General features: G+C 35.6%; 1 protein-coding gene across 1 annotated transcript in view; it reads right to left on the bottom strand.

Annotated features, from left to right (window-relative positions):
* Positions 1 to 553: 553 nt before the first annotated feature.
* NCAM2 (neural cell adhesion molecule 2) overlaps positions 554 to 26,633 on the bottom strand; it is a 339,691-nt gene continuing 313,611 nt past the window's right edge. Inside the window, exons 17-19 of the mRNA XM_072852963.1 lie at positions 10,535 to 10,739; positions 5,987 to 6,106; positions 554 to 665 (exon numbers count right to left, since the gene is read on the bottom strand). Coding sequence (XP_072709064.1) covers positions 554 to 665; positions 5,987 to 6,106; positions 10,535 to 10,739 — 437 coding nt within the window. The remainder of the gene's footprint in view (positions 666 to 5,986; positions 6,107 to 10,534; positions 10,740 to 26,633) is intronic.

Genomic DNA, 26,633 nt, shown 5'->3' with positions numbered 1-26,633 from the left:
AAACTGCAGGTGGAGCTGGCTCTATGTTGAAGAGTGTCTTTTTTTTTGTTTGCTTCAAGTGATAAGTACAGCTGGAATGACTACTGACTGTCTGCCAGTGCTAAGGTCTTAAACGTTATACTGAGACTGGTTTTCTTTTATTTTAAACGCAACCTAAACTTTTGTTTTATTATAAATGGAAACAAATACAGTACACTTTATGTATGTAGCTTGCACTGTAAGATCTGGAGAGACCTCATGTGTTGCTTGTGATTAGGGGTGCTTTGTAACTGTTCTCCTAAATAGACATACTTTGTCATATAATAAATTACTGTTCTTATTCTGCAGATTTTTCAAATTCCTGCCATGGGACTTGGTGTCAGCAAAACTACATACTAAAACCATTAACAAAAAAATAGAAAGGAAGTGTAGACAGAAACTGTTTCATCATATGTACACATGTACTAACTATTCCAAGCTTAAGTTTCCCAAGAAATTATGGTCAGCTGTAAAGTTTTGGTCACCGGGTTACTTCAATCCAAATGCATTATCCAGACAGCTGTAGTTTATCTTATTATGCTTTGCTATCATCTTCTTTCGACTGGATGATATCATTAGCAACTTTGATTTCTATGGTTTCTGGATTTAAAGCTTCTTTCCCATTTTCCTCCTTTAGTGGTAGCTTCCTATCAGAAGAAAAGAGGAATCATGGTAACACATAAGTAACACATAATCTGGAATTTAAGTCTACACTGTATGTATTGCTTATACAGTTCACAGTGTTTCTAAAAACATAATTTATTGAAAATAATGTATAATTATTTTATTATGAGTACTGAGGTTCTTCACTTTTAAAAAAATTCATATTAACTCTTTCCATTTCTGTAAAGCCAGAAGAAGCTAAATGGCACATGATAAGAACATTGCTGCTGTCCAAAATGCAGTTTCTTCAATAAGCAATAAGACAAAAGAAACAATAGAATGCCAAATAACTTGACCCAAGACAGTACAGAGGTATGTGTTTCTGAGGATACCGTGAAACACTTACAGTCAATCATTTTGCTGAATCTAGATTATACTCTTTTTTAAATGTCTGTTTCTAAATGTAAATTCAATTGTATATGAAAGAAGACATCTATCATTGGAGGTTATGCCAAGACATAGGTAAGGGACAGAACTTCTTATAGCACAAGGAGGTAATGAAAGTTATTTTATTATTTAGAAACTTCTACAATTTATTTTTGCTAGATCACACAATCTAGCTGCATTAATACCTTCTAGTTCTTTTAAGACTAACTTAGTGAAAACTCTGAAGAGTTTTATAATCCTTAACACCAATGGCAAAAGAATCCCCACCCTTACTTTACAGGAAAGACAAAGCATTGATTTCCTTCAAAAAGATGTTGAAAATCATTGATTCCCTACTGCCCGTAGTTAGCTGTCAAAAAATATAACTGTCCAAAATATGTATGGTTTACTCAGATGTTCCTGTAATAATGTCTCCTGGGCATAATAGCTGTTAATTGTGATTCCAGTTTGGTTTTGCTTTCTGTTTTTTAACAGAAAATATTAACTAGGCAATAATATGCATATGCCTTTTTTATTCATAATAACTGTTAAATGTTTCAGTAAACTTCCACTGTGATTGCTTTGATGTCCCAAAGAGCAATATACTGTTCAGAACCTGTCTGAGGAATCCCTTAGGAATGTCTTGTAATAACAGTGTTTAATAACAACAAATAAAACAAAGCAATACCCAAATTCCCAGTCTTATGAAATTTAGGCTGTCTGAAATGAACTAAGAAAGATGCTGTTTATCTAGAGGTTAAACAATGAGCACAACCTATATCCGAGAGAAATCAAAGAGAAGACTAACTTGTTCTGTTACAATAAAATATGTGGGATATATATCAGCTGTCTGGCTTTGAGCACAGAGGGAGGTCTCTAGTAATTGTCTGTTTCACATGGCACACCTAAAGAAAAGAGATTTCAGCCCACAACACGATGCCTGAAAAGAATGGAAACAGCAGAATCAACACAAATCTATTTTTAAAAGAGGATAAAACACTGGGACAGAGGACGCGCAAGCTCATGAGATGCATTTTAGGTAAGCAGGCACCTGTGTTGAAGGCCTGATAATGCAAAGCAGTTAAACTAGTATTAAAAAAAAGACCTAATTTAATCCAGTTTTATATAAAGGCAGAGTAATTTCTTAAAAGGCAGTGCTGAAAGGGAGGAAATATTTAGTCAAAGTGAAAACTGGGCAATTGACAGAATAAACTGTGTGGAAATTTAAATAAATTGGTTTTGGAGAAGTGGATTAAGAGCATGTTACAAATAATTTCAAATTATTTGAAATAGGAAGATTTGCTAAAACCCTGAAGGATGCTAGAAATTACTGAAACCCATGTTCATGCAAACAGTGTGATAAAATTAGCTTTGCTTTCAATGCAAGCAAGAAAAAAAAAAAGAACTACAAACAAATAAAATGTTTTACAAGTTTTCCTTGTAAAAGAATCTACCAAAAAGAATCTACCAAAGAATCTACCAAAGAATCTACCATTCTTTGACCTTATTGTCTTTAAAAACTTGTGAGTTTTTTTGGATATGATGTGAAGTTATCAATTAAGTTATCATTAGACATTATCCTTTTTGACTATGACAATATTTTTGTTATTTTTGAAGTTTCCTCTCCATTTGTTTCAAATATTAATTCATATTTAATCCCTATTAACAGATTCAATCATTTTCCTCTTTTAATTAACTAAATCAAGTTTAAATATTCTAATTACGCCAATTTTCCTACACCTAATTTTTCTTTGGCTACATCTATTTGAAATAATTTTATATTTTTCATCTGGGCAGACTAATCCTTTCAAATCTTAAAGCTTTTTATAATAAAAGCTTTTTTGGAAAAAAAAAAAAAAAGACTAGAGAACTTTAAAAGGTTCTTTTGCTTTAATCAGATGCTGGCTGTTATCAATCATTAATAATATTGACAGCAATAGTCTGCTGATATTACCCATACAAAACTTCAACTAGAATATTTACTTTCCTATTTTATAGGAAAATGGCTCCTAGCCATTTTGATACTGGAATTCACCCAGCTTCATTAATACTAAGAAAAAATCAACCAATACTAGAAACACAATAATGTCAGACTAGGAATGTAATTATAGTACCACATTGCGTGTGGTATTTTAATCATATTACAGAAATGTAATATGAAATGCACAGCTTAAATTGATTTACTGCCAGCATTATTAAAACTTGTTGACTTGCAGATAAAAGTGCTTTGTGCTCATCTGTCACACATGGATCCCAAACCTGGCTTTGACAAGAATCATCTGAGTTAAGGTAAAACATAGATTGCTGAATAATATGTTGAGCAATATAATTAAAATACTCTATTATTGTAAGAGGAAGTAATCTCTTTATTAATTATTTTCCACAAATGCTTAAATTGCATTTAAAGTTCTGAGTATAATTTGGTATTATTCAAAATAATTCAACTAATTATTCAAAATATTTAATCTAATTTAAATGGAAGGCTTATCTTGTATACCTTTAAGACAGCCATAATTAGTTAGAATGAATCCCACCTTGTATGAACATTGTCTGCCTGGAATGTCCTTGAAACTTTTCCTTCCTGCAAGCTAAGCTCTTCCCTCCAAGATCCCTGCTGGTCATCCTTGCCCTGCCCAGCGTGTGCCTTTCTGGCTGATAGCATCTGTTGTTGACAAGGTGTTTTTGTGTTATTCCTACTGACAGACTTATTTCTACTCTATTGTGTCCTCCTTTCCTTTAGTGGCATCTCACTTGTACTTTATATTGCTCCTCTGTTTCATCAGTTATGACCTGTGTCTGAGCAGAAGGTCTTTTCATGTTCCCCTAGTACCAGTGTCCCTTCAGATGTCCTGATTGCATGACGCTCTATTCATCTTTGGTTTCCTAAGTGACACTGTCCCAAATCTTTATCTGACATCTGTCCAGCTATACCCTGTACTGCTGCCTTTTGCCATTGGTTGTGGGAGAAGAAATTACCAAGAAGGAAACCGGGATCATTATTATAATATCTCTTAGCAGTCCTATTCTCCTAAAAAGCCAATAACAGGCTTTTTTCTTATTAAAGTTTCTGGCTTTTGCAGTTCTAGATAATGGCAAAGAAGGCAATTTTGTCATATTTTCAGAAAGAGAAAAAGACTGTTTTATAAGAACATCCTCTCCTCATTAAAAAACAACTGTGATTCCATCAAGTAATCAACAGGTGAGTTTCTATATTTACTACAGAAGTGTCTTGGAAGCCCTGACAGCTTTAAGATCTCATGAGGTGGGAGATTTTCACACCACGTGAAAAGCTTTGGGCTCAAACCAAAGAAACTTGGAGCTTTCTTTAATAATTTCAAATCAATCAACTTTTGAGGCTCAGAAATGAAACTCTGGAGCAATCAGTTCGTGTCCTTTAACACCACTAGGTGGGTTCTCAATAGAAGGAATGATACTGTCATCACTTTTGTTGAAATATCAGTTTCTCTTCAAACTAAACTTTCAGAAGGAAAAAAAAGGCACATCAGAAGCTCTCATTGTAATAGTAAGCTTAGCAAAATACCAGCTTGCTTGTGCCCTATCACAAATGTTACTTTATCCTCCACACAGGTTTTGAAAAGCGCTATTCGGGTACAAACACCAGCCACTCTACCTGGTTTAATCTGTTCCAGGGGCTGCAGCAGCAAAATGGAGGAGAGGACCTGACTGCCAGTGCCCAGGATCCCCGAGCCCAAGGCTGGACTCCGTGACTCAGGAGGCAGCCGAAGCCTGCAAGCCCAGGTGAGAACTGCTGCAGTTTCTGTGCTGAAAGCAGCTTGCAGAGACAGGAAGGGGGCATGAGAGAACTGAGCAAAGTGGCTGCCCTTCAGCTCTATTAATCCAATTACAGCACATGGACTCAAATACTGAGCTAAACTCTCAGTTACGTGAATGAAAGGAGGAAGGTACCAGGAGGAGCTGGATTTCTGGAGCATGGGATCATTGTGCCCTACATACAGGGTGTGTGTGGGACTCAATCTAAGGCCATTCCTGAGAGTCAGGAGATTATTCCCGCATAGTGGTCAGTAACTGCTGGGTAGGTGGTAAAGATCAGCTGCACCCAACTAAAAAAATCCTTGTACTCCTGCTCAGCCACCACTGCAGGGTCAGGAGGGCTGGGGAGGTGAGGTGATGTGGGTGCTAGAGCTGACAGAGAAGGCAGCAGGGCTGTGACCTGCCTCTGCCAGTCGTGGTACTCCATGGGGTTTGGAGGTTAGCCAGGAGTGGCAGGGGAGCATCAGGGGCAAGCTCTGGTGCAGCCTGAGAGCCAGAGAGCACATGCAGAGCCTTGCCCTCACCCTCCAGCCCCTGAATGCAGCGGGCAGAGCTGGGGGCAGCAGTAGGCTGTGGGTCCGTGTCCCACCGGGGCCAGGGCTGGGCATGGGCTGCTGACGAGGCTGGAGCTGATGTGGGGCTCCTGGGCCCTGGGCAGGGGGGACCAGTGGGCTGGGGAGAGCAGGGCAGGACTGCCTGTGTCCCCCTGCCCTGACATGAGGTCTGTTTTCCCCAAGAGCACAGGAGGAGCTCCTTGGGAGTCAGGGCATCAGGGAGGGCCAGAAAATTTCCCTGGATACTTGCTAACCTCCAAACAGGTGGTGGTGTAAAGATACACTGCAGTATTGCTGCTATTGCAGTGTCACCATCCAAGGGCTGGATAACACCCAGATGTGGTTGTATTCTGGGTCACGGAAAGAAGAGAAAAATGTCTAGTGAGAACCTCAGCTGTTGCATGTGGGGTACCATGATTTAGATCAATTATTGTAAAAAAAAAAAAAAAAAAAATCACACTCATGCACTGCATTGCAGCAGCACACCATTCTGGTGATGCTGTGTATCTCCCTTCCAGAGCGTGGGAAGCCCAGTCCGTCCTCACAGCGAGGAGGAGCTTGTGTGAAACTCCAGGGAATGTCAGGCTACTTACTCTGGTTCTGTGAGGGGAGTTGTCTCATTTGGCTCATTTACTGGACTCCCGTCTTCATGATTGGTAATTCTTTCATCCTCTGTTCTCATTTCCACTATTGGCTCTTTTGATCCATCTTTCCTAAAAATTATTAAAAGAGTCTTAGTCTCATATCATCATATTAACCACATACATTGCACATAACTAATTACCAAGATCCCTTCTCTCAAAAGTCGGCAAAGAAAAGGCAGAACTAATTATCAGTGACTAACACCACCAAGATGCATTTAACAGCATGTTCCCAATTCCATGAAGTCTTCAAAGCATCCTGTATCCATGGTTACTTACCTAACTCCACAAACATCACGGATTAGCATCTCAAAAGAGCATTTTGTTTATGACTAAATAATAAGACGATGGCCTCTTTATGGGAATAGATGTAAACTTTCCTAACTTAGTCTAATAAATATAGGACTTGATGCCTAGTTATGCTTGAATTTTCTGGCAGTGTAAAGAGCCTTTTTGTTAGTATACACACTGCAGGAGTGTACTTTAATCTCCTTAGATTGTGACAATCCCAGCTGCCAGAACGGGGTAAAGAGACCTTGTGTGAAAAGAATCTAGCCCCTTCTGCTCACACTGGAAGAAGAAACTCTTTGTTTCTATGTCATATTTTCCCCATTTTAGGAACAAATGCTAGTCTCTCACATGTAAGTAAATGAATAACCTTTGTGCTAATTGGACAATGAATTGTAAGGAAGATGGAGCAGTTAGTATTGTCATTATGCTTTTGTTGATAATCGTAGAACCATAGAATAGTTTGGGTTGGAAGGGACCTTTAAAGGCCATCTAGTCCAACCCCCCTGCAATGAGCAGGGACATCTTCAACTAGATCAGGTTGCTCAGAGCCCCGTTCAACCTGACCTTGAATGTGTCCAGGGATGGGGCATCTACCACCTCTCTGGGCAACCTGTTCCAGTGTTTCACCACCCTCATCATAAAGGATTTCTTCCTTGTATCTAGTCTGAATCTACCCTCTTTCAGTTTAAAACCACTAGCCCTTGTCCTATCACTACAGGCCCTACTAAAAAGTCTGTCCCCATCTTTCTTACAAGTCCCCTTTAAGTACGGAAAGGACGCAATAAGGTCTCCCCGCAACCTTCTCTTCTCCAGGCTGAACAACCCCAACTCTCTCAGCCTTTCCTCATAGGAGAGGTGTTCCATCCCTCTGATTATCTTCATGGCCCTCCTCTGGACCCATTCCAATAGGTCCACGTCTTTCCTGAACTGAGGACTCCAGAGCTGAACACAGTACTCCAGGTGGGGTCTCACCAGAGCGGAGCAGAGGAGCAGAATCACCTCCCTCGACCTTCTCATCACACTTCTTTTGATGCAGCTCAGGATACTGTTGGCTTTCTGAGCTGCGAACACACATTGCCGGCTCATGTCCAGCTTTTCATGCACCAGTACCCCCAAGTCCTTCTCCACAGGGCTGCTGTCAATAATATGGACATGATATGGAAATAGCTGCTCAATGCTACAGAAGTATTAACAATATTAGTACTAATCAACTTGCATACAATTTTACTCTCAAAAGGCAGACCAAAGGATACTCAAGATATATTGGATAATTCCAAAATAAAACCTCTTTCCATGTAAATATTTCATCCCTATTCCTGTCATAAGATCAGGAATTGTATCCTGGAACTTCACCAGCTGCAGTCTGGAAGCACAGGGTAACTGACTTACAGATGAACAATCACTTTTATATTTAACAGACTATTTTCTGGACCTGTGATGTTCTAGAGAGCAGTCAGACTGCTATGTGCCATAGCAAACACCTAGTCTTAAACCCTTGTCTAATTCATATCTCACATTTTCATATTGTTCCTGAGAAGATAATCATTAAGCAGGCTAGTACAACTACAATAATCCATCTATTCAGGAAGTATCTGGAAAACTACCATCCTCTGGTAGGTATCCTCAAGGAAAATCTTTGTAGTGTAGCACAGATAAATGTGTAGCCAAGAAGTTGACTAGGGAAGAATTAATGGGTAGAAGTCAAAAAGATTCTGGTTATTTTTTAAAAAAACTGCATGTGCTTATTCACCTCTATAAGTAAAATTCTACTTTAAGATACACAAATTGATACAATGGTCATTTTTGTAGATGATGCACATAACTCATGACTACCTCATATCTGTGAAAAGATTATGGATCATAGTACGACAGGTGGAAGGAATGGTAAGTTCTACCTGACTTGTCTGTACATCTACAGTCTTAGGGACAAACATAGGTTATTGCATGACCAAAAGCCTAAAAAAGATGTTATTTGCGAACAGCATTCACATAGGATTGAGGAATTGATCTGTACAATTGATCTGTACAACTTTCTGTACACAGAAAGTACAAACTGTGTAACAATTAAAAATTCCACAGAAGGGAAAGTGATTTGTAGGAAATGCATTATGTAATTTCTGTTCCAGGTGGCTGTGTGTACATTACATGCATTGTATCATCCACATTCATTGCATATGGAAAATAATTAATGACTATATATAGATCCTACTATCAAAAGTAACAAAGAACCATACCATAAACCCACTCAAAAATCCAGAATGCAAACTGATATATTTAAAACAGGGAAATGTCAGTGTCTTTTAGGGAATAGCAGTTGGCATGAAATAAATTCAAATTTTGACTCTTCAAGCCTGTCTTGAAATTTTAGCCTGACAGTTTATTTATGCAGGGAACAGGCTAAAATAAGAACACTCCCACATATTTTAAGATCTAACTGACTGAAGATCACCCCAACAAGGAAAGAAATACACTTAAATGAAATAGTTGTTCTTGCAAAAGAAATGTCATGGAGGAATTGATATTACGTGACCAGGTTTATGCTTTTCTGGGACAGCATGTAATGGCATTTGGGTACGAGATGTTGATAGCAAGATATAAACTGCTGTCAAGTGACATTTGCAACTTTAGGTCCCTAAGGTCTTCCCATTCAGGGGGTTCTGTAGACCAATTCGTACTTGGTCACTTCTTGAATGGGAAATTAAAGCACAAACTGAAGTGCTGTGCTCAATAGGAAAGGACAGCTGAGCCAGAGCCAGAAGCTTCACATCCTGATTCTATTGACCCAGACATGCTGGCTTCACACAATAGAAAAAATGTTGTTATTCCTTCTCTTACTGTAAGCTGTGGAGAATTAGGAAACATATTTTATGGCATAACTTCTATTCAGAAGCGTTACTTGATGTAAATACTCTGTGCCTGCTTACGACTGGTTTTGTTCTACAGAGCTGATTCCAAAAGGGTTGAGAACCCAACCAAGAAATGTAATCAAGTTACCTAAGAATGACACAGTCTCTGAATCCCAATAGCTAGAACTAAAACCAAGAAAGACATTTACACCTCCACTACTGACAATGAAGAAGCCTGATACAGCTATGAATAACGAGGGCTGCAAAATCTGATCTACTCTACAGGCATCTGGGGAAGGATGGGATCTCAGAAGCTGCAGGAGAATGAACTGCAAGTCCTTACTACCGGGAGAGCTACAGCACACAGGAATTGGACTAGTAAAGGTTATTTAAATCACACAAAGACAGCATTCTCACAAATATTACAGTGTATGCATAAGAAGTCTGTCAGATGAACATGAGGAAAGTAAGCAATTTTTTAGTAAAAAAATGGAACTGCCTAAAATGAGGGACCATAAGTAATCCTCTCTCCAGCTTACCTTTTGAAAACCCTCTAAACGTTGGGTCTTTAAAGTACTATTATTTTATGCAAACAGTACTTGAACTGTTTTGCCAGAGATCTCACTATCCACTCTTATCATTTAAGGGAACACATTTGCACATAAATCAACAGTTCATCTGCATTTGTCTGATGAAGTAGCCACTACACAAGGGTATTTGTGAGAATCAGGATTGTTTATTCCCCAGTTATGTTTAGCAATCATTGACTGTTGCTATGAAGAACAATCACGCTCACCAGCATTTCACCCACATCCAACTCAGCACTGCTAGTTTTAAAAATCAACAATACTTTTTATTGCTAAAGTCTATGGGCAAGAAACAAGATTTTCCATCAAGTGCCATCTGAGAAGAAAAACTTTAACGGATTTCCTATAATACTATATCCTCCACTCCCAGATTTACTGGCAGTGCCACAACCATATGCTGAGTTTTTGGGTATTAGCAGCTCAAAGATGGATTTGTAGAAATGGAGTTACAATGATCTGTTACCTGTTCCTCATGGATCAAGGATGTGCCTATAACTTATTACTGAACTACAATTGATTTCCTTTGTGTCATGCTGCACAAAGAGGCCATCTTAAAGTTAGGTATGGTAAATGCCTTTTTTGTGTCCATTTTTCTTTTAAGGCAACATTTGACCACAAACAATACTATACATTTCAGAGGAACACTTTTCCAAGTACTAGAAACATTTTATTAGTTCTTTTTGCCACACCACAAAATGGCCATAAAGTTAACATAAGTTGGACAGAGCCAACTTTTTCTTTTAATGAAGTTTCCAAAATATGTGATTAATACTCACAAGTAAGCTGCCTTTCCTTCTTCCAGTTCTTTACTTTTTCCACTTGAACCACTCTTTTTCCCACAGATCCTCCTGGTGATGCACATTAGCAATCCACATTGTCGTACAAAGAAGCAGCTAACATCAGTCACAACCAGGATTAACAAAAGGGCTGCCACTCCCAGGCCAATAACAGCACCAAGTCCAAGACCATTAAAAAGAGTGTCTTGAAGGAAACAAAATTAAAATTTATTAATAAAATTCATCCCAAAGGATAGCATTTTCTAAAGCTTTTAAGCTGTAGGCCAGGAGGCTAAAGGATGTTTAAAAATGAACCATTTGAAAATTAATGGAAATAGACAGTCCTGAAGATTAAGCATGTATACAACCTGATTAAAAAATAAAAAAGAACATCTTTTCTATATAATATTTTCCCATTGCCAAAATTCCAATATGGTCACAGAGCATAAATGACATTATTTAATAACAAATAGCATCATATCTTAACATTCCAAGACTGAGAGTATCAGTATGCAGCCTAAGAAAAACATTTTAAATGTTCAGCATAACAATAGTTGATATAAGTTGTCATTTTCCACATTTCAAGTATAATTAATTAGCAGTGGTGCTAAGAAAAATTACTGAAAGGTTTAAGAGAGTACCAAAACAGTATATATTCTTGTAAAGGTCCTTTTTTGAATTAAAGTAGAATGAAAAAGTCTTCAAAGAATTTAATTCAAGCTATTTAATCTGCAAACAGTTGCACACACTTAAGTCTTAAATATTTTTTTATGAGGAAAGCTATGCATATTATTAAATGATTATAGGGTTAGGACTTCATTTTATATAGTCTTGTACCTTGAAAATACATTCATACACTTCAAAATAAACATATTCCACACCTGATCTTGCTGTCTGTATTTGTATTATGAAAGCTGATGCTTAGCTAATTTAACTTCATTACAAATCTCAGAAAAAATATTTTAATGTTTTAACTCAGGTGACATTTCCATAACAGACAGTAATGCTACAGACCATTTTTAATAGTGTGATTCTCAGAAGAACAACAACTACGGTGTTTCTGAACTCAGATGACCCTTATAAAGGAGAGGACTTGTATCTGATCAATAAACTAGGGAAAAAAAAAAAGCCACCTCAGTAATGGTTCATGCACGTAGCTAATTCAAGATGTCAGCCTAGCTCAGAAAGTGGCTAGTGACAATTGCCTTGTGTGATGCTATGTCCTGAGTAAACTCCACAGGGCAGTGGAACTGAGATTTTTGCATGTTGGTGTTGCACATCAGCATTGTTTACTTAGTGTTACCATGCCTTGGAGTGATGCATGGGTCAGCAGTGCAGTGGTACATTTCCATTTGCAGCTGTATCTACGCCTGTTGCCAAAATAAGAGCAAGATTTTTCTGACAGGAGATTACTTGAATACTGTTGTAACAGACACCAAAACATAATATAATTTAATATAACATAAATGTTTTAATGGGGCTACTACTATCATCTTCCTCTTCTTTCTCTTCCACCTCCCTGATATATTGTGGACTGTTTTCACATTAAGAATATAATTTAAGCTTTCATATATCTGCTTAACTAATTTTTAAGAAAATATCTATTCACCTTTTCAAATATAATTTGAAAATTATTTTCTTGAGGACTTCTAAATCAATACATACTAACAGAAATATCTGCTTTGTTAGTCTATGTGATAGAACTCTTAAATGGAAAAGTAAAACCTTTTTTTCAAAAGAAGGGGAACATTTTACTTCTTATGCAATTGATTTCATTGTCTATTGTATGGGTTGTTTTATTATAGAACTGTTTTTCAGAATGCTATTATGCAATAAGGCAGAATTCAATGTATATATTTACATGGATGGATAGGCAGATAAACAGACAGATATTACTTCAAAGTTATTTTCTTTTCTTCAGAAAGACTTAAAAACCACTATATAAATAACAAAAATAATGGCATAGCAATGAAATGATGTATCATTTATGCATTGCCCCGTCAGCAATGTTGGAAGTTGACATTTCACATGAATTAATCATCTTTCTTTTTTTTAACATCAACGTTCCTTGTTAAATATTAGTATAATTTCTGATACATCTTCCAAAACTTACTTTATCCATACATCCAGCCATCTATTTGATTACTTCCTTTGTAAACTTCAATCATTTGTGTTTCCCAGTCTGAATTGTCAGGAAGATATAAATAGCCTTTTAATTCCAATTTATTGAAAAGCTCATATGATTCAACAGATATAATACCAGTAAATTCTACAGAGTCCAGTTCTAGCGACCTTATACAGCGATGTTTTCCTCTCTATACCTTCTTAACCACCAAACAGAAAGTGGAGGAGAAAAATTAGGGTCTTTTAATCCATATTTTTAAAGGGATTCAGGGAGGGTTGTTTTGTTGCCATTGTATTTTTAGGATTTTTTTTCTTTTTTTAATGTAGCGTTAAGTCTTCACCATGGGGAGATACATTTTTCACTGACGTAAACAGCATTTCCAGTGTCACTGGAACACTGTGATGTGGCAAGCTTCCCACCTCGAATGATTCAGTGACAGAAAAGCCTACACAATATTTTCACTGGCAAGTGAAGGAATTGTTTATATCAACAACATTGCTCCTTTGTACAATGATATTCATATTCATTTGCCATAGTTGTGAGGAAGACTTTGTTTTTCATTTTTAATCTTCTTGGTATTGGTGAGACATCTGAGACCTACGTATTTGACTGTTACATATTTTTCTATCTCTTTCTATCTATACTCATAAAGATTGATAATTTCCTTTTCGTTCAGTATTCCCCATCCTTACTACTGTCCTACTTGTCCCAAGTCCTATTTTTCCTACTTGCAACCCATTTGTTCATACAGATTTCTGTTTCACAACATTTGAAAGTCTGATTTCTTACGACTGCCAATACTTTTCCAACATTTCTCTCCTTTATCTCCCACACCCCAAAGAGTGACAGGAACATGGCCACATCCTGCGGCAGGGCAAGGAGCACGGCTGTCATCAGCCTTCTCGCTTGTCTTAGGCTCTTTATGTACTTTCTTCTTCTGAAGACAGGCAGAAATTGAACTGTCTTGTGTTTTAAAAATATCTATGTTATGGTTTATTTTTAATATTAATTAAAATATATAAAATTAATTTTTTAGAAGTTCATCTTTGGCTTATTTCTGTTCTTTCTTAAATTGCTGGGACTTTGTGCGGGTCTATCTGCTCGCGGAAAAGTCAGTTGTAAAACTAATGCCAATTACTATTAAAGCAGATGTAGGCCTGTCCTGACTGCTTTCAAAAATCATATCTTAATATATCTATGGTATCAAAACAATGTGAAATTTTGTCTTAATATCTTATGACATCAACAGAACTGGATGAAATGTTAATGTCATACTATGTACAGCCTTTCAACCAACTTTGAAAAACACTTTTGCTATGAAAAAGTTTTGCCCTAAATTAAATTGGGATTAGCTTTACTGTGAAAAATCTTAAACAATACAAAAAAATACATTATAAGCAGCAATGATTTTAAGTGTTCTTTTTTAGTGTTCCACTATGTACCAAATGGACTCAAAATACTAGTTCCACTTTGTGCTCTATAACAATAAAGTATTTATACATTATATACCTTTTTTCCTAGTTGAAAACACATTTATTTTAAATCATAAAAATTCAATGTTAATGTAAGAGAATCAGTTCTTAACAATTTTGTGAAAAGGTTTATTGTATACCTGACTTAGTAATCTAATCATAGTGGAGCCTTTTAAAATACTGCTTGGAAAAAAAACCCAACAAACTGTAACTTCCATAGTTCTGAATGAGTTTTAATTATAATTTGTCAAAAATATGCTAAATTTAAAATAATATGCTTTGTGTTATATAGAATGTGCCATGAATAATATAATACACCTTGCCATGATAATGAAGGAAATTGCCGACTTTAAACAAAGTCACTTCATTCATCCACTTCTTCAAATAAGTGCATATCAATGAATACTTATGGAAATAAGATTACAAAACTTTCAGAAATGCAATAAAAAAAAATTGAAGCAAGTTTGTATAAATGTCATGGAAAGTACTGGCAATTTTCAAGTTCTCTCTCATTCAATAAGTTGTATTTCTAACTTCTAGTAAAATAATTTAACATTTTTGCACAAATCATTATTTGAATGGGGAAGAGCAATGAAGAGTTTTGGCAAGTAAAACAGAATTTCCCAGTGAAGAGAACTAACTGGAAAGATAAATTCTGGACCCTGAAATGTAAATTCAGAGCAAATTCCTTTAAGGAGTCTATATCAGATACTCTAAAGGGAAGCATGTCTAAAGAGAGAGCCACCATCTACACAGGTACACTTTGTACACAGAAAACTAAAGCTATTGCTTCTGCACAAAGAGATAGGAATTTAATATGCAACATTAATGTATTCAGACTGATGTTACATGAATGTACGTCCTTCAATGTGACAGAATTTCTCTGCAATCTTACAGAATCACATTGTATATATTCAATTGCTGGTACAATAAAATAATAATTGCAAGTGTTATAATAAGTACTCTGCTTGAGCAGGGGGTTTGGACAAGATGACCTCCAGAGGTTCCTTCCAACCTCAACCATTCAGTGATTCTACATTTTGTTGAAAATAAAAGCAAGTTAGCACCTTTTTGGGCCTTTCTTCCCTTCCCCTCCTCCTTAGCAGGCGTGGATTAAAGGAAAGATGAAAGCTAGATGATTCTACATAGCTCTTAACCTTTTACAGTTATTTACATTTTTAAGGAAAAAACCCCATGATATAAAACACTTTCCTATGCTCATAGGGTAGCACCTGGCAGCTACATTTGAATGGGTGCGAATGAGTGTGCAGGGCTATTATGCATGTTTGTCCTTTCTTTCAGGTCAGTCTGAAGCTAAAGTAGAAACTGCTGTCGAGCTGAAGTAGTTGAAAATTATGAGCTACAGGACAAATTTGAAAATGCTGCACTGGATAGTGGCATAAAAAAAGCATGCTCTTGTTTATCATCTTCTTGAACTGCCTTGTTGTATTGACTCTTATAAAGGCTGTCCAACCATGATGGTTATTTCTGCACTGCCTATGAATGTTGTCTTTGATTTTACATCTGATCTGGAACTTTTCTTAGAATCAAAGGCTTACAAGATTTATATACTTATTCAAAACCTCTGAAAAGATAGAAAACATAGATCTTAAAAATTAGTATCCATTGATGAGCATCCAAACAATCATTATGTAGTACCAAAAAGTTAAACAAGCTGTACAAAGATTTTCTACAAGTTCATACTATAAGGGTGGAAGGCCAAGACTATTGCTAGAATAAGCACTGCCAAGCTAAAGATCTGGAGAGGGGGGAAAAAAGGAGGATAACACATCCAAACAACAAGTACATAATGAGAAAAACAACAGCAACAACAAAAGGATTTACCAGAAATGTTCTAGAATTCCAGACAGGTAACATACATCTATAATATAGGTCCACCCCAGATATAAAAATTTATACAAATACTATGAGATGTGTGCTGGAGGCAGGGTATTGTAAATACCCAAAGGATGGTTCTTCATTTCAATCATTGAAATTAATCATTTGTTTCCAGATGCTTTGAAATGGTTCCTTTTTTTTTCTCCTTTCTCTTTGGGGATAGAAGTACATTCAAATTTGTACATAAGTGGAAATAATTTCTCAATTGGTAGCAGGTAAAAAAGAGTAATTCGTCTTTTAAAAATAATTATGTCTGATATTTATATTTCACTGTCTTTTAATGCTTTGCATTTTCTTGTATTGAAAATGGATATATCTAAATTGTGGGACTTGCATAACTTTTCTCACTGCCTGTCAAAAACATCTTCCTCCTTCATTTCCAACAGGAAACATCCAAGAGGGGTTTAAATTGAGATGTTGTGTGCTCCAGGTCCTTTGCTGTGGGTGATCAGGATGCAAGGACACTGTGGCATCCAGCAAATCTCACAAGTTACAGGTACCCAGAATAAACTCTGTCTTGGGTAACATGTGAAGGTAGCACGTACCCAGCTTTTTTAGTGACAATGGTACAATGCTGGAAGACTATATTAATTAGAAGAGGAACCATTTCTTAGCTTTGTACAAGAGCATCCCATTACCATGCACTCATGTGCTTTACCAAGATAAAAATGACGGGAGGCAAAAAGGAGCAAACAACCAATGATCCCTCACCACTACCCAGACAAGCTGCAATAATTTGGCTGCCACAGCCAGAGCTGCATGAGCTGCTTTCAGCAATTTAAAACAATAAAACTTGGCTTTTGAGCCAGGTAAGTGCCCAGCAGCTACATGTTTACCTTCAAATTAAATTAAAAAATCAATACAGTTGCAGCATCAACTTTTTAAAAAATATTATGATTGTGTGCAAACATTTACTGGGGAAATGTATGATCCAAAAGACACCATGACAGTATGTAATATTATTTTCTATCCCATTCCTTAATACAAAAAGATGCTAACAAGGCTATAATCGACGTTAATTTTAATGCTTTTTCTTCCTCAGTGATTTTTCCGATAACTTTCTGCTAGGACAGATACTGCTGAAGGGCAGTGTACAAGCACATGAGGATATGTGCTCTGTACTGCATGACTGAGTAATATGTTCTGACAGATACACTTGACACACAGCTCTGAAAAATAAGGGGACAGTATTATTGATCCTGATGTAACTAACTAACTAAAGAGAAGGCTTCCTCTAACTTTCTTCTACCCATAAATGACATATCTTCATTGTCTACCATCTCTAATGAAATCTGAGCCTGATTACAGTGGAGTTGCAATGGTTTCACTAGCAGCAAGAGGAGCCATAAAGAAGAGGCTGTACACCACAGACAACAACGCACAGGACGGATGGGCATTCACAGTCAAGGGAGTCTGTGGTGCCACCAGATTATCAGTTGTAAGAGATGTGAGCTAGTGAAATGAGCATGTCTAAAATGGTATCTATCAGAAATGTTATGCTTTTCTGATACTTATCTGAGTGAGGGAGCTTTTCTTTATTGTGACAGAGATCCTCTGGCCAACAAGTTTTCTGAAATGACTTTTTTTCCTCTAAATTTTACAGGAAAATTTCTTTTATTATGAGTCTTTCTGGGTACTGAGTAAGTAGGACTTGAGTTCTCATTTACTCTAATGGCCTTTTAGACCATTTGTCATATGAAGGTGTCTTAAGACGTAAATAAAATAGCTAAATAAAACAAATGTTGTAATGTAAATAGCAACTCGAGTGTCAAGGATGTCTTGTCCATATCTGCTGAGGGATAAGATGGGAAAGGAAAGAAGACCGTCTTAACTAGAAAAAGTGTCCTGGCATATCTAATTTGCCTAAAGGGTTATCAGGTAGCTACAGCCTCTTCTTTCATGTATTTACTCAATCACCATAGTAAAAAGTATTTTTTTACCATTGCCTACTTCTATGGGGAGCCTCAGAGAAAACTGGGCAGAAGTCCTCATTCTTTCTGTTGGAGCGGCAGCCACACAAGGCCAAGAGAGGAAATACACATCCAAAACAAGCTGCTTCACACTTCAGCCAGCTGATCAATACACTTTTCCTGGTATTTTCGAGGCAGAAAGTGGGGGTAAACCCCTAGCACTTTACATGTGTTGGAAAACAATGCATTTTGCCTTCGACAAGGAACAGCTAATGGGGAGGGCAGAGAGAGCCCAGCACTGAGGGAGGACAGGCTGTGCAACGACGGCAGCTTTGTAGAGTTTGTGGCATCAGCTCTGTGCCCAGGTTTTAGAAGGCCTTGGGGAAATGACTAAGTTTGTGTGTCCCAGGATCCTCCGTTCAAACTGACAGCAGATTTACTGAACATGTCTCTCAGAGGAATTTCTAAGAACCTGTGCAGATTAATTAAGATTGACATGGGTATTGAAAACATACACTTATGTGTGGTTTCAGTACTGCTATTACATAAAAGGTTAAATTATTTCAATTGCATTATTTGGAAGAATTCAAAATCACACTGTGCACATACCACAGAGACCTGAGAGATTTTTGCATCTTTATACTGGATGACAGCTGTAACCAGAGTACTGTAGTCAGGAGACCTGAAAAAAAGTCCAACTATGTTGGGATTGTATTTGAATTGATAAAATATTTCAGGTTTGACAGCATTTTCTTTTAGCTCTTTAATACATACGTAAATGCAAACACAACAGTTCTGAGAAGCATTACTTGGAATAATATTGTAAATGTATCATTATGTTATAGCATTAGCTACAAAAAGAGAAGTTTAATATTATGAGTGCTGCCAGTATATGGTGCATGTTTTTACTTGAAATAGTTACACTGGTACAGCTGCAAGTGTCAGCAGAGTTGTATTTGGTGTGAAAAGTGTGGTGTACCCATATAGTTTCTCCCAGTATAAAACACTTGCCTTTTGGGATACAACTGTTTCAAGTAGGCAGATTAAATCAGTATGGATCAAGTGCTCAGGCTATGTATTTATACAGACATTTCACATACTTGCTCCATTAGTGGAGTAGCATGGCAGCCACCTAATATGAACCAAGCTAAAAATTGGGGAATTCTAATTTTAATAATTTTTGTTTGTTTGTTTGTTTGTTTTTATAGTCACTATTGGATAAAACACTGTTGAAACAAAAATATTTATACAACATTAAAAAATCTCTTCAGTTACAAAGTACATATTGTAGGTAATACAAAAAACCCAGCATTTATTGGTAATAAAGAAAATACAGATAGAAACTCTTTAAGTCAGTTTTCTTTATTACAAAAATGAAGACAGAAGTTGCATAAACTAAAATGAACTTTGAACAACAGATGAAAGACGCACAAAATTACATACATTTCTTGACACTGTGTTTGTTTGGAAAGATGCTGAGGGACGTTACATTTACACTATGCATACATTCTCCAGGAGAAAGCGGAGAGATGACAGGAACTACTGCATGCATGAAAGAAATCAGTGGAGCAAAATGGTAGCGAAACATGAACAAGATGAAAAAAAATATGCCATTGTTTCATAAAGTAAAATAAACTACTTTAAATCCAGATTTTTTTCTTGCCTGTCATATTGTTTTTGAAAACAGAAACTTACAGAAACTGCAGTGCTTGAAGTATTTTTCACAGAAGTAGTTTTTAGTACATTGTATATATTTGCAAATGTAATTCTGTTGGAAATAGACACTCAGTAAGATTTACTTTGCTTGTATTACAGCTCACTTAATGTGCATTATAATTAAAATGATAAGAAAATAACGTATTCACTAGAAATTGTCTCTACAGAAATGTTAAACGTAAAATAAGTATTCAGAACTATTTAAGAATATCACACAACATAATGGGACTACGGTGGCAAGAATTACTACTACAGTTTCTCAGGACTTTAGACCATATAAAAATGAACAAAAATGGATATTCCTACCTCAGTTCCTTGATCCAGTTCTTGTAAAACATCTAAACTTAATATAGCTCTGAAGCATACTGCTTCCATACAGCTACTGTTTCTAAACAGGCAAAGTTGGTAGATTCTCTACACTTAATATTTGACACCATTGGCTTTATGAAGATATTGTCATTGGCATTACAAGGAATAGGATTTTCCCTGTGAGTTTCCATCACTTATACATTAAGCCTGATAAATGTGTACCAAAGGAAAACTGAAGATTCCTTATATGCCTGGAGAAATGAGATGGATGAAATACAATGTCATAAGCTCAGATAAGCTCTAGATGTAGCAAAGATTTCAGTGATATAATTATAGACCTCAGAAACTACATCTGTCTTGGTATTGTTTGAACTGCTTCCTAAAAGTAAGAGGTTTTTTCCTTTTCTCCTAAAAATCCTGAAAAAATGAGCAATTAGAAATCATCAACATACTGAACAATGGGTAGAAGATTGGAGACTATTAGCACAATCACAAATTGTATACGAGTCTCCATTACCTCTTTTAAAAAAATAAAATTGTTTTGTTAGGCTTAATTAGTTAACTTTACATTTGCATACACATGTGGCTGGAGCTATTAAATTTAGTGAATAAAGTTTGCATGCTGGAAAGATAATACATGGTAAGGCCCAGGAATCTAACTGAGCGTTGGTCATACGGTTACTTATTTAATTAAACCACTGTATCTGTTTATCTTTTAAATATCTATTTTTCATATGCACATTTTATTTTTTTTTTACATCAGTGCGTGGCCTTATACTTCCATCACAAAATTAAATGGAATGTTATTTTGTTGCTTGGTAATAGTATGTTTTGTACACCTCATAAAACCCCATAGATGGATATATTTTATTTCCAATGTATGCAGTATATGTGTCTTTTTCTGGGCAATATTTTTCCGGGCAATATTTTTCCTATTTAGATAGACAGCAATTTACATTCTAATAACCCTACTGTAATACATGAAGGATCACATTTGAAGTTGTATCATGTAAATATTTTGATTCATGAATAATTGGTAAATGTTAGGAACTTGTCAAAACTCTGGAAACAAAAAAAACAAGAAGTAAAATCTGATTAGGAAGGAAGCCAGCCTTAGACTCAAAAGGTTGTAAATCAAAATATTTTAAAAATAGTGTTCCTTAGAGACATATTGCTATATCACAGAATAATCATTACCCTTTTTAAGTTTCTGTGCCATCAATTTGGATTTAAGGCATAAGTTCAGCGTAGAATATTTTAGGACTTCAGTCTTACAGACAGTTAAATATTAGCATTTCAAAATATGTGACAATGTTGAAAAAATGGTAACATTTTGCACTGTCAATCATAAGACCTAAAATCCCTTTTACAATTACTACATTTAAAGGAACAAATTTACTTATCTAACATTTAAGTACTAATGACAGCAGAATATTAAATTCAATTTGTGAAGACATATTTATCATTTTAATACAGTTTAAACTACAATTTTAAAGCTGCTCAGTCTATACCTACCAATTATAATTTAATTTGCAGATGTCTCTTTTCACTTTTTCCTCATTCTCGTCTGTAGGAAGACAAGATTTTAAAATCTTCTGTATCTTCCTACAGATTGTACAAAATATTGTAAAATAATCTTGTTCTCATTGTTTTTAAAGATAGAATTATGAAACTTTTTTAAAGAGGAATACAAACAAAACTGTATTAGTTGTTCGTCTCAGGAGATACATGACAACTCAAGGACATTATTCTCCTCCTCTTTTTCTTTCTCATTACAGAAGGTTTGGGACACTGCCCAGAACTGCCTGGCTCTGCTGTCATAGAATCCCTATAATATTGGCTTAACTCATCCTCTTCAGACTTTGATGGGAAAGGTACGGCCAAAAGAAAAGGATCATATTCAAACTACCTGATAACCTCAAAATGTGTAACGCAGAAGAATATAAATTGGAGCAGACCTAAAATTTCTCTCATTTAACAGGGGAAACTTATGTAGCTTCCAGCTGAAGCTACTATCAGTTGGAAAAAAGATAAGTGATCCAAATTTGTCTCTTTATCGCACTGGCATTGTGACACTGAGGATAAAAGCTAACTTGTCATTTTTAATGTATATTTAGCTTCTAAAATTTCTCAAGGCTTTTCAGTAGCTCTTTCACAAATTGTTTGGAGAGTTCACAGTTGATCACTCTCTGTGCCCTAATTCCTATCTTGTCTTCTCATATACCTATCTGCAATGTTAGAATGACTTGCTAAGATAATAAATTTATAACTGGTAAAGAGTACTTCAAATGTTTAACCAGAGTCATAAAATTATTTAGAAATTTTCATTTTTCTGCTTTTATACATACCTGTAGTAGTCCCCTGTCTTGCTTTATTAAAAAGTAAGAACAGAGACAAGTATATGACAGGTAAAATATGTAATAAAGTGTTTATTAGAACAGCTTTAAGGTTTCAAGTTTTAGGAAATTAGGAAAATGCTGCAAAATAAGGAAATACCAGAAGTGGACTGTCTGTGCAACCTTAATGAGACCCCATTTTATGTTTTATTCTGTGAGACCATGTAAGTTTTACTCAAGACCTTTTAAATCCAGTGGCAGGTACTCACCAGTTGTGATTGTATCTGCAATTTGGTTTTCTTTATTATTCAGAACAGCACTCTATCTCTATTGTGTCCACAAGAGAAAATTCTGTTTCCTTATATACATCCAGTCCCTATCTTACAATGGGATTGCAGAAGGGACATGAGAAAGAATGCAGAAGGGACATGACTGCAGACAACAGCCTCTCAAAAGAATTTGCTGCTCCCCTGGTCCAACAAGGAACCCCAGTGTTTGGGCACCACTATGCTCCTCCAAACTGAGAAAGAGCTCCTGGGAGCAGATTGTGATGTGCTTGTACTGAAGCACACTCACTGGAGATCAAACAATTTGCTATTGACCAGTTGTGAACTGAGATTTTCAGAGGCTTCTAATGAGGACAGACTTGGGCAGGCTGTTTTTTTTTTTCCCTTGGGAATACAAGCAGAATCTACTAACTACATATTTGCCAAATGTCAGTTCTCTGATTGTAGGTAGGGATGTACTTGCAGTTTTTTTGGTTTTATTACCACAGGAAAAAAAGTGCCAATAATGATAACAACAAACATTTTCACTATCTGGAATTTATAAATGGTTAGAAAAAAATAGTCTTTTGCAAAAGTTCCTGCCCAAGGTGATTCTTCCCCTAAAAAAAATTAGCATAAGCAATAGCACTTGTCTGAGTTCTATTCAATTGAATATGTGTTCTCACACCTGAAAGTTTTTGATAACTGTTATATGTAGCTAGCAGTTCCAAATCCTCTGTATCACAGTTAAAGAAAAAAGTTTCATTAAAAAAGACAGCTTAATGTTATGATCCCCATCCCTCATTAATTACTGTCTGTAGGTGCAATAAGCACTTAAGCATTAAACAAATAAATAGGTTTTTTTAATAAGAATAACACTTATCAAACCAAATAACAAAGTCAATGCATATATTCACATTGTTTGTGCATGGAAAAACAGGCTTTCACCCAACTGAGTCTGACTGGGAGCCCAAAATTTCGACTCTTAAAAAATTAGAATAGAAATTCTATTTCTTCACCATACTGTGTCAGGTACATGTCAATGTAATTCAGTTCAAATTAATAGCACAACATTAGGTTAAAGTAATAGAACATAGTGGCAAGGGCCGCGGATGAAATAGTGGCCCCACTTAACACAGTGAGAGATTTTATACAGATCACGACGAAGCCAACATGTTTAGAATGGCATTTGCTTGAATTCCAGCTACTTCATTATACTAAATATGTACATTTGTTTTAAAAGTATTTCTGTCAATAAATTAAGTCTTCAGATTTACACACATGCGTTCTGAAGACATCTTACTTGTGACATAAGCCAGTTTTCTAAAATGATTGTTATTTGTTTTAGATGAGAAGAGGTTTTATTAATGATGTTTTAAAGTAAAGACTTCCAAGAATAAATTGAAACTGGCAAAAATTACCATAATCACTATTTCTAAGAAATAAGAATATCCCTTACAGTGGTGAAGAGACATAAAAAAATTTGACCAAATAATTTCAAAGTTATAAGATAATGGTATTAAAACCAAAAGAAATTAACTATAAGAGGGGAAAAATCAACATATACAGTTAATTTATTACCATTATTATGTTTAGTAACAATTTGAAGGTAAGTGTCTTAAAATAAATATTTAAATCTGCCTTAGCTCTAAAACACATTGATTTCTTGGGTCATTCTGTATGCAACAGTGAATGAACTATAAACTTAGTCAACTACATAAATTCTAAAATCAAATATATGTAGTAAAATGTCTATGTGGACTTTTACTAAATGAACTTTTTTCTGAGGTTTTGTATACATTGTTCTAGTTGCAGAAATTGTAAGCCATTCTTTTAACATGTAAAATAGGGAAAACTACTTTTCCCATTCTTTATTAAAGGTCAAAATTGAGCTGCCTGGATATTCAAGTCCAACAAGTGTCACTAAATGGAATGTGGCACTCTTACAGTCACAAGAAGTGAGTTTGGTGCACAGGGACCTATTTTATGTGCTGAGGCATGGCTGCAGAGAGGCACAGAAAAAGCATATGAAATTAAATACTATGAACTAAAGCAATTCATAGATTGTAAATTAGGGAAGACATGTCTGTTAAAATCCACTAGAAAGTACAAAATATGTCTATATTAAGCATAAAGTTTTAAGTACATCATGGAAGGAGCTAGTATAAACACAGCTCTGTGAAAAGGATTAATACAGAATCAAATGCTCTCATGAAAGACCAATTAATGGTGTACCTGGAAAGCCACGTGACTCACAATGGTAAGGTCTATGCATAGATTTCTTATAAACAAAATATAGTTGAGAAAATAGAATCAAATCACATTAATCAAATTCAGTAAGTCACATTCTCCAACTTCTATCAGACAGAAGAGCCAAGCATCATCTGTTGAATTTGTCACAGAACTTAAAAGGTTTCCAAAAAGCCGGATGAAGAATTTTGCATGCACAGACTGAAGTAATTACACTATTTAGGATCTTAACTAGGAATGGAAACTTTAGAAGAGCTATAGAAAAGTACAATTTTTTATACAGGTCTGTGTTTATTTTCCTGTAAATATAAAATTAAGAGGGAAAGGAAGAAAACATATTGCTTGCCTTATCAACAGCATCAAAACATGCACCAGAAACTTATGACTACAATGAAAGAGAAACCAGCAGCATTCAGCTGCAGGGACTGGCCTCCATTTTCATGTCTAGTAGCTTCACAGCATATATCTGTGTGGATAAGAATTGTTACAGAAAATCAAGAGTGCGAAAAAGAAGGAAATTTGACAAAAAAGTGAAAAAGTTGATAAAACATGAAAAATAAAGTATCAAAAGGAAAAAAGTGACAGTGGGAAACAAAAAAGAGAAAAAATAATTAATTTAATATTTACATTGTGCCAAAGACAAACATTTGAAAGATATTACTCTAATAGAAACATCAAATTAAGATTAAAATGTGGATTAAATTGTAACCATTGAAGTGCTCTGGACAAATCTGGATAATAAAGTACTTGAACCGTAGAAAAGGTGTACCTTAATAGCAGCAACATGTGGTTCTCCACAGCAGCCAAAGTGGTAAACTCTTTGGTCTAACTTTAAAACAATTTATTTAAGCACTTAACCTGAAGCATGTGACCAACTCTCGTTTCCCCTCAAGATTAAAAAATATTCAGCCAAGCCCAACCTAAATACAATCTTTCATGTGTCTTTCATGCTGGAGGTACTTGAAGCTCAGGAAACTACAATGCAACACCTATCAGAAATAGTGAATATTTGAAGCAACAACAAACACCAGCCCATATACTGAAAGAAGAAAATGTAAAAAAAGTAAATAATTACATAAAAAGAAGGTTCCGATCATGCATAGGAATAAAGAAGAGAGAAACTTGTTTAGCTGTTTCTTCTTGCCAATAAATTTATCTTGTTCCTGAATTATTGTAGGAGTCCAGAATGGACCACTGTCAAAACTAGCATCAATAATACAGACATAAGTCCACTTGAAATATGAATGGCTAGTGCAATTAGCACAGGCAGCTGCATAATTAGATATTGACTTTAATACTAGGGTGGTAACACAACAAAGTTGCTTTTCAAAACATGCAATTTCTTAGACATTCAAGTCTGCACAGTATGTCTGGATACAATCCAGTGCAATACATGAAGTTTGCATATATATTTTCTACTAATATTTATGTTGAAAGTTAATTTTTTGGCAGATAATACAGTCAAGTTTATGCATTATAGTGTATGTTTAAACATCTTAATCTCCTTGACTGGATATTAATATATTTTTTCTCAGCTACAGTGACACAGTAATTATATGGATAGTGACTAATATCAGTGCTAGGCTACTGTTTCAAAAGAGACTTCAAAACAAATTGAAATGTAGAAAATTTTGTGTAGTGTGAACTATAATCTTAGTTACATCTTCATTTACATACTTTAAAAAGTGAATTTTAAGAAATTGTAACGGAAGTAGATCAAAACTGTTAAGCCCCCCCCTTTTTAATTTAAACTGTATTATATCAGTCCCTTAGTATAATTATTTAAGCTTTAAAAGAATTTATTTAAGGTTAGAAT

This window comes from Ciconia boyciana, chromosome 1 (genome assembly GCF_034638445.1).
Source record: "Ciconia boyciana chromosome 1, ASM3463844v1, whole genome shotgun sequence".
Lineage (NCBI taxonomy): Eukaryota > Metazoa > Chordata > Aves > Ciconiiformes > Ciconiidae > Ciconia > Ciconia boyciana.
This window is presented reverse-complemented; position numbering and strand designations above follow the sequence as displayed.